The sequence below is a fragment of the Dermacentor silvarum genome, chromosome 9, assembly GCF_013339745.2.
Source record: "Dermacentor silvarum isolate Dsil-2018 chromosome 9, BIME_Dsil_1.4, whole genome shotgun sequence".
In the NCBI taxonomy this organism is placed as follows: Eukaryota; Metazoa; Arthropoda; class Arachnida; order Ixodida; family Ixodidae; genus Dermacentor; species Dermacentor silvarum.
Genome location: NC_051162.1, coordinates 25761040 through 25776515, shown reverse-complemented (window position 1 = coordinate 25776515; position 15476 = coordinate 25761040). Strand labels below are relative to the sequence as shown.

Here is a 15476-nt window from a genome sequence, read left to right as displayed (position 1 = left end):
CAACGTTGCCTTTATTTTTCATAACGGGGTTGTCTTTTTTCGGAGCCAATTATCATGATTAGTGCGCCAGCGGCTGAGGTGTCCCCGCACCTCACAATCTCTACTGTCAGCCCCACAAACCTATTTTTGTTCACTGCAAAACAATGCCTCTCTACAATCCCGTTTTAATCCGAGCTGATTGCACCCTATGCCTACAAACATTACATTTTTGTCCCATTGCGCAATTTTATACCATCCATGGCTGCAGTTCTCTCTCCTTGACATTCATTCTGTCACGCTTATGTAATCGCCTCTTATGAACTGGCAACAGGTGATTGAAGACGTGCATGGCCTGCCCTCCGGCTCCATTTTTTTCTTAATCTCAACTACCGTAATCTCAACTGCCACTGTTTACTACGCCGCTGTCTTACTGGCTTAATGCTATCTCCAACAATTTTTGTTACTTCGCTTTCTGCATAGTCCTTCACTTCTCAAGTTTCTCTGTTAACCTCAACGTTTACATTCCAGATTGCATAACCGTTGGAATGCAATGATTCTAAACTTTTTTCAAGGATATGAGGTACGTGGTGATCACGATTCGGTAATTTCTTCCATGTGCTGTCAACCCATGATATTTTTGTATAAGTTTCCTGCTTTATATCGTACCTGCTATTGATATTTCACCTGGATAAAGATCTCTTCCATAGATTCTGCGGGCTGAATGTCACGCATGAATTTCTGGTATCTCACCAAGTTAGTGAAAGTTAGCTTTGTCGTTTCCGTATTATTAACCCTTCCAATGCTCGCTCTAGGTCCGCTTAAGTGTAATAGTTTGAATACTTCTAACCGTGCAGTGAAGGACCTGGTGATTTTGTCTCCTTGCCTGACCTCTTTCTTGATTGCTATTCCACTTTGCTAGTGGCGAATTATTATAGCTGCATAGTCTCGATGTTTCCCAGAGTGTTGTGCTTCTTGTGCTATATGATGTGCAACGTTTATGACTATGTGTATCTAATTAATAGAAATGCCTTTTTGCTATAACTGAAGCCATGTAAAAGTTTTTGTGCTCTGCAGATTTTCTAATTACCTGATTGATGACATGAATGTGTTTCAAATATAGAGCTCATTCCTGGAGGCTGTGTCTGTCTGGGTTGGTTTGAATGAAGTGTTGTGCTGACTTTCTTGGAATAACTTGGTGAATGTTTTGTACAATTTGAATTGCCCTAATTGTCTTTCAGTGCATACATCTCAATCTTTCCTATGCCAAGTTTCTTCTCGCAGATGTCATGCTGCTTGATTCTTTACTGTTTCTGTTCTTGCTCCTTCCATTGCTGTAATTTGATTATCCCTAACAATCTTTCTGTCCATCAGTTCCGCCAGTTTGGTGAGTTCTGTTTTATTTCTGAGGCTACACACTTTCATGCTCATTTATAAGATGCTTTGTTACTTCAGAAAAGTTGTCTACTTGTTGCTCTGGTGCCTTACATCCCTTAAATTTCATCTTCGTAGTATTGTAATGTTCCATTTATTAAATTGAGGTTACCATCTTCTCACTCTTTCCATTTTTCTGTTCTATAGATGCGTAATTATTTGCGAAGAGCATGATATAATCTGTTCTCATCCTGACTGCATATACGTTGTTTAATTTTCCCTTGAGTCATTTTGCTTCTCTCTTCAAATTCATAGGAATTTGAGACCTATCATCACTGCCATTTACCCTATATAATACTTCCACATCTTGTACTATGCTGACATAGGTGTATGTAATGAAAGCTATTACATTTTTTTGTTTTCCTGATGGTGCTTCACCAGGTCTATGTCATGTTATTGCACTTCTAGAAGAAAGTATTCGTTAATTCAGTCTATTTTTTCAAATCTTCTGCCAATCTCCCCTCTACACAGTCACCATTGCCTGTTCCGCCTGCTTTTGGATCGTAAAGACATTCATGGTCATTTGCAAGCACAAGCAATAGGCTTGCAATACATGCCCTATACACCAGGTTACCCACTGATGCGTTTCTAGATTATGAACATTCTCTGCACTGCACCTTGCGAAATTCCTGTTGCCTTAGTAACATTACTGTGAATAACTGATAAGTTAACAGCACAGGAACAAGTAGGCTAACACAGGGCTTCTTCAGAAATAACCCACGAAGCGTCTAAGTTGCATAAGGCCTGTCTTATTTCAAAAATTCAAGTACTTTGGGTTGTTGCAGAGTGTTTGCAATTAAGATTAACATGCCTTTGCTGTGTCAGCCCGCAGATCCTCCACTGCCTCGGCCAGCATCTTCTGGTCTTCCGCAATTACGCGAAGTACAGCCTTAGGCAGTGCCTGCAAGCCTTTGCATTGTGTTTGTGTGGGGCACTGTGTGCAGAATGAGGAGAAAATTAACAAGGAATTTAAACAACCATCGTGGCATGTTACACGCATGCTTGTGCTAGCTCGTAAAAAGAAAATGGTAAGCTGCTATTGAATTAGTCATATCTAATCCCATACAAATGCCCATGCACACCGGAAATCGACTGCTGCAGTGGGACTACTGGGAGGTCCAACTGGCTGGTCGAGGCTGCTGACTCCTGCATAAGGATGGTAAAAGGAACTAACTGCCTGAATAAAAGCACGCAAACACCCTTTTAAAGTGTGACAATGCTAAACCATACTGTATTTTATGCAGTTGAGTGCAAGCTCTACAGTTGTGCGCTAATGGAATTTTTCTGCACTCCTTACACGGTGTTTACTGTTAGTCGAGTGAAATGCAAGCTTTTATGCAGTCTATGGACTACACTTTCACGATAGAGATTAAACAATACAATTAAACTGCACACGCAGTACCACACTCACCGGTGTGGGGTCTTTTAACCACAGTGAAGGCCCCAAGCCCACGGCACCATTCACGGCCAATCAATGGAATAACCCTCCCCCTCCGAGCCCTGGTAGCTTGCTACCACATGTGCCACTAAAATTGAGGGCAAAACGCGTTTAAGAAGGAGGTACGCAGAAAATTTGCACATGAGAAAGTTTCCGCGAATAACTGGTCATCGTTTACAGAACCGTATTTAACATGATAAATACTACTAAAAGCCACTGTGAAACCACGGCCCGCAGCTCTAAGTTCGCAACCTTTCATCAATTAACGAATAAGGCGACATTTCATTGTGAGCATAACACAGACCGACAACAGCAGCGTCTTTTTCCTTAAATAACTATAATACCAGTGCAACTTACGTGGCAGCTTTCCGCCACAACGGCTGCATCCCGCTTGATTTGTGCGACAAGCTCGGACAATACCGCCGCCACTTTGTCGCACTCTTCTTTTTGCGGGGCCACATTCGTTGAGAAGCTCCGCCAGCTGGGCCCACAATTTTTTCGCGTTCATGGCCCGTGAAGCACCCGGACAATTCGCTGCTCGGCCTGGCTAGGTCGGATGCCTCTCCAAGAAGGCAAGGCCTAATTCATCTTTTTAGAAGCAGACGCATGACGCCCCGACCTAGCCTTTTTTCTGACGTGGTGCGAGTTCGCTTTCCGCCATGCTTCGGCTAGGCATATGCCTACTGGGGGAGTGGCATGCCTTCGAAGCTCGGGCAAACGCGATCACTTAAATTTTCGCGGGCCGACGTGCATTTAAAAGCACGAACACTCATTGGTTCTCATGCCTTTTTTTAAACTCCGGACATTCCTTCGTTACTACGATAGTGACTTAATATCCGTGCACTATTATTATGCTAAATAGAAACAGTAGAAGTATACTTATCTGCAGTTTCTCGATGTCTCCTTCACTATGCGGTTGCCAGATCCATCGTCGGCGCCACCTCCCTGTCGCATCGTAGCAATATAGTCTGCCTTCCTTTTGCACACACTATGTAATATTCGTGACGCTCGCAGTCACGCAGAGTGGAGGAACTCAGCGCACTCACAGAAACAGCCCGGACAAGTTGTTTCTTCAGCATTATGCCGTGAACATAGGTGCGCGTTGCGATCTGTAAAATCGCCGAAGCTATTGGCAGTCTTACGGGGTGCATGGAAAGATTGCTCACGTAGGAACAGAACTATCCCAGAATAGTGGCCATCGTGGAGCCCTATCACTACGTCGCGCACTGCAAGCTCGTTGTACGAGTTTGTTTACACTGGGCCTCTTCGATGCTTAGCCGCATGCTCGCCCGGTGAGTGGATGTGATTGCGCCACCGCATCGTTCCCTCGTGGTATTGCGAAGCGTGCTAAATTACAAATATCTGATACGTATTAAGTGTACATCTTGTAAGCTTGAAATGCTTCTAAACCACGTTTATAGTAACTAATATTATTATACTAAATGCATTTATTTTATAACTTGCTTGTGCATGTAATGCACTCGGTGGAACGACACACCAGTTAAGAAAGCACGACCATGCACCGACGGTATGATCACGTGAGCCCCAGTTTTGGTCGACCGCCCAGAAGGCAACGCCCAAGGAATGATAGCCACCCAGAGTGAAGTAGATAAACGAATGAAACTGGTGGCTTGTCGAAAGATAAACTGTGTCTTGTTACCATTTGTGCTTTCATCTTGGGCATCGCCAGGACTCGTGAAGATCCGGAGTTTTCGCCGAACTCGGCGCATCCTGCATAGCACCCCTGCATTTACTGTTGTCGCATGCGTTAATTTAGAACACATGCTAAACAGCGCTCGACGTATACCTGCGAATCTCCCAAGCACTCGAGCCATGTAAATTATTATCTGCTGCACATTATATAGTTTGCAAATCCTTAATCCTGTTTTAACAGCGGAGCGTTTAAGGCCGACCGTTAGTCCGTGTGTCGTGTACAGATAATGCGGGCCGATCCTAGCGGTAGTGTAGAAGATCTAAGCGAAATTGCACATAACCCGTGAACTAGCTAAGCTGAGCCTGGATAAGTCTAGCTAAGCATGGTGTGGACTACTTAAGCTTACTCAGTCGTTCGATAGCCAATCAATAGCTAATCGATAAATCGATCATAATCATAATTCTAGAAATACTGGGGATGACTTGGTAGTTCTTAGCCTAGTCCAAAAGCCAGGACTACCTAGGTGCCCATCAGCTGCGCTGTCTCTTTAGCATTGCGCCTCCAGTGCAAGCTACGCAAAATTTTTTTATATCGTCCTTGAAATGTATTATGCAGAAGTTAAACTTCCCCAACTGACTTTTGCCAACGTAATGCAAGACGATTACCACAGTCGTGTGGAATTCTGATGGCGAACTTGTGCTCTCGCGGCATACTGACTCGGCTTAGCGCAGAATAATGCTTAATGAGCCTTTTAATCCGCGCAGGGCTCCAGTATAGGGGGTCTAGTATCTCCAGGGGCACCGACGACCACGGTTCGAGCTTAGCGATTCACGGGGCTGCGTCAACCGTCGCCTCTCGTAGTCTAGCGCGCCACTGCGCGCTCGCTCAGGTCGAAAAATAGGGGGCGTCTCCTTTCCACTCACACAACCATAGCGGTGGAAATGGATATACATAGGGACAACAGAACACGAGATGCCCGCACAAAGGCGGCGGGCTCACCTCAATCCCCAGGGGTTTTGAGACCGATGTAGACCCGTGTACTACTACTCTCTCCTCTACGCGTGGTGATCGTCCTCTTTGGTCGAGAGCGCTTTCTTTCGACATTATAATGGGGACCGTCCCATAGAAGGCTCTTGATATGCAGCAGCGTTGTCGTAAGCAGGCTGTCGGCCATGGCAATGTGGAAGACATAAGCAGTCGTGAAGCCACACCGAGTCACAGAAGGCATAGAACTGTTTTCTTCAGCTTGCGGTACCCATTGTGAATGGGAGTTGCAGACTTGGATTTATGCTGTGGGGATGTGGGTTGGAAAATTTGTTTGTTTCACTGAGCCAGAACAAGCTCGCGAGCGAGCGATGTCTTGAGGTTGCACCTGTTCTTTACAATGGTAATGTTTATACAGCGGAAACCCCGTGGGCAGATGGGGCAGCTTTCATCCACACTCTCGTTACAAGAAATGCCTCCAGCGACCCGTTCTACTGATAGATAACATGGCGCTTGTCAGTTTGCGTAGTGTGAAGTAGTCAGATATGTGCACTAGCTGTTCGTTACGTCTGTGATAGAACGGTTACAGAATATTCCAGAAACCTGCCTTTAAAGGGCCCTAAACCACCTAAGATATTTTTTGAACATTTCAAGTAAACACGCGCATCGAGTTCAGATGCCGTCACGATCACGATGCCAAACGCTGCAGCGCTACGCGCCGCGGGAGCGCCACAAAATAAAAAAAAACAATGCCGTCCTCCTCCCTCGCCTTTCCGGTATCCCCAGCGGTCGTCATGATGTCAGCAGGTGAATCTGGTGATGTCAACGTAAACGAGTCCATTGGTCGAACAAGAACTTACGACTTCCGGTTTGTCTGCTAGCAGGTACGCGCGCTCCCTGCTCGTCCTCGCCGTGTTGCTCGCTTGTGCGCGCTTGCGCATCGTAACTGCAGCCCACAACGCAGAGTGCCAAATCGGTCGTGTTCCAACACAGTCATGCGAATTAGCGGTCTGATTAACTGTGCGACCAGTGTCGCCTTCCAGACGTGCGCGCAACACAGGGTCTATAGCGGCACGCTTCGCATAACACGCGCCGGCACCAGGGGGCGTAGCCAGAAATTTTTTTCGGGGGGGGGGGGGGGGGGGTTCACCGGCCCGACCGGGGGGGGGGGGGGGGGCAAGCGGCTGCTTTCCTCTACGTGACGTGATCGATAATACATTATCGGTAGTTAAGCAGACTCTATACATGTATATCACAGACATTGGGGACCCCCCCCCCCCCCCTCGCGTGTGCTTGTGAAGAAATTAGGTAACAAGTGCGTTTCACAAGTCAAGGCCGGCTATACACGTGAAAATTCATGCGTGACCAGGCTATACCTACTCCCATAGCAATAGCTTGTTCGCTGCGTCTTTGCGCTTGAAACACTTAAGTACGCGCAAAAACGCGTAAGGCTTTTTTTTTTCGAAGCTTTCGTGGCCCTACTCCCTCGTACGAGAGGGTTGCATTTCCTGCGGCAAGTGCATAGGCCGCTGTGTCTTCCGCTGTGTGCGAGTGTACAGCCGTCGTTTGCCTTTACGCCAACTGATTCAGAATGTACAGAATATTTCACCGCACAGCATAGATATGGCATGTGTACGCATTTTAAGTAGTGCGTGCTAAAGCACTGCAGGGCCGATTATTTAAGCCCGGGCCCGGCCCGGGCCCGTTTTTACGTTGGGCTGCCCGCCCGAGCCCGACCAAAAAATTTATAGGGAGACCCGGCCCGGCCCGGGCCCGGAAATTTTCTACGTTACCCGCCCGGCCCGGCCCGCCACCCCTTTACCTTAGGCCCGAGCCCGGCTCGAAACCGGCCCGAACCCGGCCCGAGACCGAAAAAGACATGTTTTTCAGAGTCGAGACGCGCGAGGATAACTCGCTGCACGTTACATGCACACCACCAGAAAGCCCGAGCCCGGCCCGGGCCCGGGTCAAAAAGCACATGCCGTGCCCGAGCCCGGCCCGAGCCCGTGAAAAAAACTGCCCTACCCGGCCCGTGGGCCGGGCCGGGCCCGGGCTTTCGGGTAAGCCCGAGCCCGTGCAGTGCTCTAGTGCGTGCAACTCATTTCTGCTTCACTTACGCCGGTGCAAACAGGAAGCGGCCTCGTACAGCGGTGAGCACTGTTAGGGTGAACACGCGAGCGCGTGGCCGACGGCACTGTCAGCGCCCCGTTACGGTCATCACTGGAAACATTGCGCATGCGCATCACGCCTTCCGCGAAATAATTGTTCCACCGCGCGCATGACGTCATGAATGCACTTGTTCGTCGTCTGCTAGCCGCATTTTTGTTTTCTAAGCCCATGCATCCTGCATTTTAAGATTTTTTTAAACATCTGTGCTTGAACAGAACAAGACAAAAAAACTTGTATATCTATGGGGGCGTGTCTATTCGTTCCCTTCAAAGTTGTTGTGCATGCAACGCCGTATATAAAACAACCAAACATCTTTCGCAGCCGTTCATTCTGTCGCCAGATCGTATTATGGCTAGGGTTCCCGATGATGAACGGCGCTCAATTGTCGATCTTTCCCTGAAAGGTTATTCCCAGCGGTATATTGGCACTTTAGTTAATAGGCCCCTGAAGACTGTGAACAGGATAATTCAAGCCTACAAGTATGAAGGTCGCATTCAGGATGCACCCCGCGCGCCCCGCCCTAAAGCTACCACAGACGATGAAGACGCCCTCATAGTTGCAGCTGCTGTTCGTAACCCTTTCTTGCCAGCCCCAGCAATACGCGAGGACTTGGATTTGGACGTTTCGGACACACTGTTCGACGTCGCCTGCGAACTGCCGGCCTTCGCAGTCGCGTCGCAGCGCAGAAGCCACTACTAACGGCGGCAAACAAGGACGCACGACGGCAGTTCGCTGAGCTGCACGAAGCATGGACATCAGAAGAGTGGGGTCGCGTCATCTTTTCGGATGAGTCGACGTTTTCGACGCGACAAGACCAAAGATTGCGTGTTTGGAGACTACCAGGCACACGGTGAGGCAAACTTCCTGCTTTGAAAAGCAATTGTTTTAGTTAACGTCACAATGCCACGCAGGAACGACCCGGACAACGTGCAAGGTGTTTCTGCCAGTGGGAGATCGAGTGTGAACGTGTGGGGTGCTGTTTCAAGATATGGTTTAGGGCCCCTGCAACGTATACGTGGACACTTATCGTCGGAACAATACTGCAACATTTTGAACAATGTGCTGTTGCCATATGCGAGCAGTTTATTCCCAGACGGTGATTACCTGTTCCAACAGGGCCGGTCACCGATACACACGGCGCGGGCTGTCAAGGAGTTCCAGGCGGAGCAGCACATGCAGCTACTGGAATGGCCTCCGAAAGGAGCGGACCTGAATGTGATAGAAAACGTGTGGGGCCGTCTGAAAGCTTCTTTGGCAAGGAAGCCCCTTTATTCCGCGACTTCGGACCAGTTGTGGGCGCAAGTCAGCAACGAGTGGGAAAGGCTGAAAGCCGATCGGGAATATGTTCGATCACTTTACGACTCGTTACCGTCCAGAATAGCTGCAGTCGTTGCTGTAAGTGGTCACATGACTCGCTATTAGATTTGCTCATGTTTTTATATTTGTTCTCATGGTCTTGTTTAACTTGAATTGCAAAAGTGCAATTTTCTTGAATAAAAAGTTTAATAATTATCCCTCTTACACTCACTTTTTTCCTTCACGCGCCAATCTTCAATCCAGATGGACCTTGAAATGCAGAAGGTATCAGCTCAGCGAACAAAATATGCGGCTAGCAGACGACGAACAAGCGTATCGATGACGTGATGCGCGCGGTGGAAAGAGTGTTTCGCAAAGCACATGCTGCGCATGTGCAATGTTTCCAACGATGGCTGTTACGCGGCGCTGATAGTGCCGTCGGCCACGCGCTCGCGTGTTCACCCTAACAGTGCTCACCGCTGTACCTCACAGAATCTCGACTGTTTGGTGTACTAGTGATGCAGGAATGAACTCCGGTCTTGTTCAGTGCATAGTGCACATAATCAATTTCTCAGGACGCGTGAACTCCGACGAGAACTGCGAAAACACCCGTGTACTTAGATTTAGGTGCACGTTAAAGAACCCCAGGTGGTCAAAATTTCCGGAGTCCCCCACTACGGCGTGCCTCATAATCAGAACTGGTTTTGGCACGTAAAACCCCATAATTTATTTTTTTTTCCGACGAGAACTGTCAGCGCTTGCAACAAGAGTTTACTTACGCTGTACTGCGCACAACAGTAATCCTATCCATGCTTGTCGGCTGTCTGTTTCGTGCATTCTGTTGCGAGTCGGTGGAATTTCACTGCTGGCATCAACCCCTTCGTGTGTACATTGCTGGTTTGGGATTCAACACAACAGTATAACTACCAGCCTTCCGTAGGGACACAATCGCAAACAAGAGACGTTTCGCGCGCAGACTTATCCTGCGCGAGCACGGCCTAACCGGCACCTGAAGGGAAGCGGCGGAAATGTATACCGGAAATTTCGACCACCGGGGGTCTTTAACGTGCACCTAAATCTAAGTAAACGGGCCTCAAGAATTTTCGCCTTCATTTAAAAAGCGGCTGCCGCATTTGTTGCTTCAGAATGTGGCCGCCACATTCTTGCCCAAAACCTCAGAGAGTGTCAAAGCCTTGACAAACACCGTGAAAGTTTTTTTCCATATGCAGAAATGATTCGCTGTAAATTACCAACCCAAACGGAAGCGCCCAGGAATGAAATTGTGATAGTAGCACCGGTTCCTTTAATTATGTCAGTGCGAAGCGACGAGAACAAAGGGTGGGTAAGTGGGGCGGGGGGGGGGGGGTGCGGAAAAAATTTCGAGGGGTGTTTGAACCTCCCCCCCCCCCCCCCTGGCTACGCCCCTGGCCGGCACCGCAGCAACAGCGGGTAGCCGAGAAGCGCTGAGTCTACGTCCACGTTACCGGCACGCTAACTCGCCGCACGCCGTTTGCCATTCGCGGGCCGCCGGTCGACAGCGGTTTTGCTCGCAAGCGGCGAGATTTCCTTGCCGTACGTAGAGAGGATGAGACCGGGACTCATTTGTGCGGCAGCCTCACCGCCGCTGATCGCTCGACGGCGCCGATATCGTCGCTAGGCCTTCTCCGGTTCCCTTCAAAGCTAAAGCGGACGGCGCTACGAAATGAATTACCGACGCTCACAAGGCGCAATATTTTCTTATCGTTGTTATCGCTCTTCGCAATAGTTGTACACAAAGAAGAAAAATACGCTGATATAAGCGGCGACGTCGGCTGCGATGCGAGCACAGCCGAGCCGGTCGTCTCCCGTCGGTAGCCGTGCACTCAGCTGCAGCCGATGTTTTCGTTACCGGTGGCGGAGGCGCGCAGCTTCGCGGTCGTCGATTGGCCTGTTGATCGTGCAGCGGGGGGGGGGGGGGGGGGCGCCGGCCGGACTGCCGTCTACTTTGGACACCTCTCGCGCGGCAGACTGGAGGCCGGTTCGTCGTCCCTATATGTGCCGCTAGCATCATGGCTAGAGTGGACGAGCCTTAACCGGAAGTAGGCAGTGTTTTGAGAAGCGCGTTGGCGATGACGTTTGTCACGTGACATTTCGAGCAGCACTCGGCGAGGAGGGGAGACCAGCCGACGAGGAGAGTAGCGAAGGAAAGAGCGAAACGAGGGAGGGCCGTTTTTCGATCATCAAACGCGCGTAACTCCGCTATTACGGCACCATTTCGAAAAATTCTCGCGGCTACGTGTTCGTTGTAGACTCGTGCACAAGTGCAACGCCAGAACTAAATTTCGACCTCTGGGTGGTTCGGGGCCCTTTAAGTCACAGCAGATGGACCATGGGGGGCGGGGGGGGGGTAGGCTGATGAATTCATCCACGAATTCCAGAGCAGCATGGTTACCTCTGAGTTCTGCTACCAACGATGACGTAGAAGGGGACGTCGTGAACTTGATGAGAATAGAATTCGTGGTAACTACCATGCAATTGGCTGAGCTTTTGGGGGAAACGGTATCGTCCCTGTAAACGTGGAGGCGTTCAGTGTGCTTTTCATGCAGTTATAGAAGTACGGTTTGTTTGAGGGCGAAAGATTACACATTCGCTTCCACACGCCTTGCAAATACACACGGAACTCGCCGTGGTGGCTTAGCGGCTACGGAATTGGGCTGCTAAGCACGAGGTCGGGGAATCGCAATGGCGGCAGCATTTCGGTGGGCAAAATGCAAAAACGCTTGTGTATCGTGTATTAGGTGCATTTAAAGGACCCCAGGTGGTTAAAATTATTCTTTAGTCCTCCATTACGGCGGGCATCTTTATCATATGGGGGTTCTGGCATGCAAAACCCGAGAATTTATTTTAACTTGAAATATGCAAGCCTGCGCGTTGGATATACCTATGCACAGACACGATTGTACGTAGCGACAGTGAGTGCGCATGTCATGAAGCTGCGTCTTTTGAACTCCAGCGACATCGAGCTGGTACCCACACACATGTTCAAAGGTAAGCTGATGCATGTTCGGCTTACCTAATGACATCTCTAGGCTGAAGGTGAGCGTGTTGTGAAAAGCGAGCAACCTTGCATGGTGTGTGCGCCGTTTCCCTTCACCCCAGCGGGCGAACCCTCGAATTCCCCTCCGTTTCATCCGACCCTTCTTCAACTTTCTTCCTGTCGACTGATACGGTCTCACGATGATTATGACAATGATTTATTGGCATCCTCTTTGAAATAGCACGGTGAGAAATAGTCACCTGCCCTGCTTAAGGTTATGAGGTATGCTAGACATGTTTTTCATCCTAGCATTTTTGTACAATCTCCTCAATCTTATTTCTCTTTCTCAAAACTTCTGCATCAAGCGTGTACCGCATTCTATGCCTGTAACGGATCTGGTCATGTCAATCCCTTCCCTGCTTTTTTCACGCCAGTACTTCTAAAGCGGCAACGTGGCGCCTTACCAGGAAACTGGCATGATGAACATAGCGTGACGTATGTACACAGATTTCCGCTGCAGCTCGGCAAACGACACTTTCGTGTTAAAATGTGTCACTCAAGGGACAAATAAACACTTGGCCTGAAAGAACTATTGCAGTTGATATGAAGACTACACAAAGTTGTTAGGATTTTGGTGGTCCTAAAACGGGGATTAAAGACATGGTTTTGCTTACGTGATGACTGCACGTCATCAGCGGCGGCAACAAAAACTGCAGCTTACGATGAAGCGGTGCCTAGTTCAGAGGTTCGTAAATGAAGGGAGTTTGACGGCCGCTATGTTTCTGCTTACAGATAAAGATGAATACGTCTGAGGATATATTCGCAGAAAAGAAAGCCTTAATATTTACAAATTTATTTTATTTCTGCCTCTAGAGAGTCGCCCCCACCGTATTGCGTGACTATAGCGCATCCTGTTTTGGTAATATGTGACATTCGCTAAACTTCCCGATGAGCCCCTAACGCAGCAGTGTAATGATGAATGTACAAGTCCAATACATAGTGAATACTATTTTGCAGGTTGCTGTCACCACGTGTTATGGCAGCAGCGGAAAGGGCTGATCATATGGAGAAGGAAAGCACCACACTCATCGCCTCTCTACAACGTGAAGGAAAACTAAGCTTTAAAGAAATCTGGACGTTCGTTTCTGACTTCACGATGGCGGGTTCTGAAACGGTGAGATTTGCAAGGAACTTGCATGAAAACATTTTGATCATTTATTAAGCATTAAATATTAGCTTTGGAGGGATGCACCTAATCGTTAACGATTTAATGATTTGAAGTGCTGTGAATCAACGGGGGGTGGGGGGCGCCACAACAATATTAAAGTCTGGAGGCCTATGAATACAGCACGGTTAGCAATAATCTGAGCTCAAGCTTTCTATCCACCATAAGAGATTAGCAACAGAAAATTACTTATGAATGTGTGGAGGAGAGCAAGGTTGTGCCCAATGAAGGTATTGTATTGGCTGAGAAGTGTCTTTGTTAGGTCGAAAGTGTGGAATCGAGTAAATAAATTAAAAGGCGGGGAGTTACACCCACTCCCCTTAGTAAGTACTCAAGGAGAGAGCCTGGAAGATCAGGCTGGTTGTCTGGGCGAACACTTTGATTATATCTCCAGTGCGTCCCACTACACACAAGCATTTCTCAGAGTCCAAGAACGCGAAGAGCGACAGCCCCTAAAACGTAAAGGTTCATCGAGTGAGGTCTACAACTATCCATTTACTTTAACTGAACTGAAAGCATCCCTCGCTGGCTGCAATAACTCTGCTCCAGGCGGTGATCGTGTCATATATGAAATGATTAAGCACCTGAATCCTGAAGCGCTGAAAACACTCCTGTATCTTTTCAATGTCATGTGGGCGCATGGATATATCCCGTCCTCGTGGAAGGAAGCTATAGTCATTTCCGTGCTTAAACAAGGGAAAGACCCGTCCCTAGCCAGCAGCTACAGGCCAATAGCGCAAACAAGCTGTCTGTGCAAACTATTTGAAAAAATTATCAACATGCGCTTAATCTGTTTCCTTGAAAATAACAAATTACTAGACCCCTTCCAATGTGGTTTCAGGGAAGGTATGTCCACAACAGACCACCTTGTTCGCATTGAGTCTTATATTAGAGACGCTTTTATACATAAGCAGTTCTGTCTTTCAGTGTTCCTCGACCTAGAAAAATCTTACGACACGACATGGCTCTACGGCATTCTCCGAGATCTCTCTGCGATGGGTGTCCGTGGCAACATGCTAAACACAATCGAAAGTTACCTGTCTAACCGCACATTCCGCGTAAGAGCGGGCAACGCTTTGTCTAAGTCATTCACCCAAGAGACCGGTGTGCCACAGGGAGGCGTGCTTAGTTGCACACCATTTATTGTAAAAATGAATTCCCTTCACACAGTCATTCTATGCACAATGTTTTATTCCATTTATGTCGACGATGTGCAAATAGCCTTCAAATCATGCAATATTGCCATCTGCGAACGGCAAGTGCAGCTTGTAATAAACAAATTGTCCAAATGGGCAGATGAAAATGGTTTTAAAGTAAATGCCCAGAAGAGCACTTGCGTACTTTTCACAAACAAGAGAGGCGTCACGCCAGTCCCAACTATTGAAATCAAAGGAGATGCGCTCTCTGTAAGCAGCGAGCACAAGTTTCTTGGAGTAACCTTAGATTCAAAACTCACGTTCATTCCTCATATTAAGCGTCTGAGGGCAAAGTGCCTGAAGACAATGAACCTCCTAAAGCTTCTATCGCGCACAACATGGGGCAGTGATCGAAAGTGTCTCTTAAACCTCTATAACAGTCTTGTCCTCTCAGGCCTTGATTACGGGTCTATAATTTATAATTCAGCAACGCCAAGTGCATTAAAAATCCTAGACCCCGTTCACCACTTGGGCATCCGTCTCGCGATTGGTGCTTTCAGGACAAGTCCAATCCAGAGCCTCTACGTAGAGTCGAATCAGTGGTCACTTCATCTGCAGCGGTCATACAGCAGTTTCACATATTTCCTGAAAGTACAAGCAAACATTGGACATCCTTCTTATTCAACTATAAATGACGTGACCGCTGCCACACTCTTCCATAATCGACCTGCCGCGAGAAAGCCATTCTCTTTGCGTGTGAGGAACCTCAGTCAGGAAATGGGTGTTCCGCTTCTTGAACAATGTCCTATGGCTCCAGAGAAACTGTTGCCACCGTGGCAGTGGCAGCTCATAGAGTGTGACACATCGTTCGTAGAGGTCACTAATACTCGTGTACAGAGTTTTACACAGACGCTTCCAAGTCACATGCCGGGGTATCCTATGCAGCCATCGGTCCATCGTTTTCGGAATCCGGTGTACTGCACCCGGAGACATGTATCTTCACGGCTGAGGCCTATGCAATATTATCGGCTGTAAAGTATATAATGAAATCAAAACTTAAAGAGACTATCATATTTACAGACTCGCAAAGTGTTGTGAAAGCATTGCAATCACTCTGTAAACACAAAAACCCTGTACTTAATGAGCTC

General features: G+C 48.0%; 1 protein-coding gene across 1 annotated transcript in view; it reads left to right on the top strand.

The window, feature by feature from the left end:
- The first annotated feature begins 12996 nt into the window (after positions 1 to 12996).
- LOC119465164 (cytochrome P450 CYP12A2) overlaps positions 12997 to 15476 on the top strand; it is a 36448-nt gene continuing 33968 nt past the window's right edge. Inside the window, exon 1 of the mRNA XM_037725961.2 lies at positions 12997 to 13141. Coding sequence (XP_037581889.2) covers positions 13004 to 13141 — 138 coding nt within the window. The 5' untranslated portion in view covers positions 12997 to 13003. The remainder of the gene's footprint in view (positions 13142 to 15476) is intronic.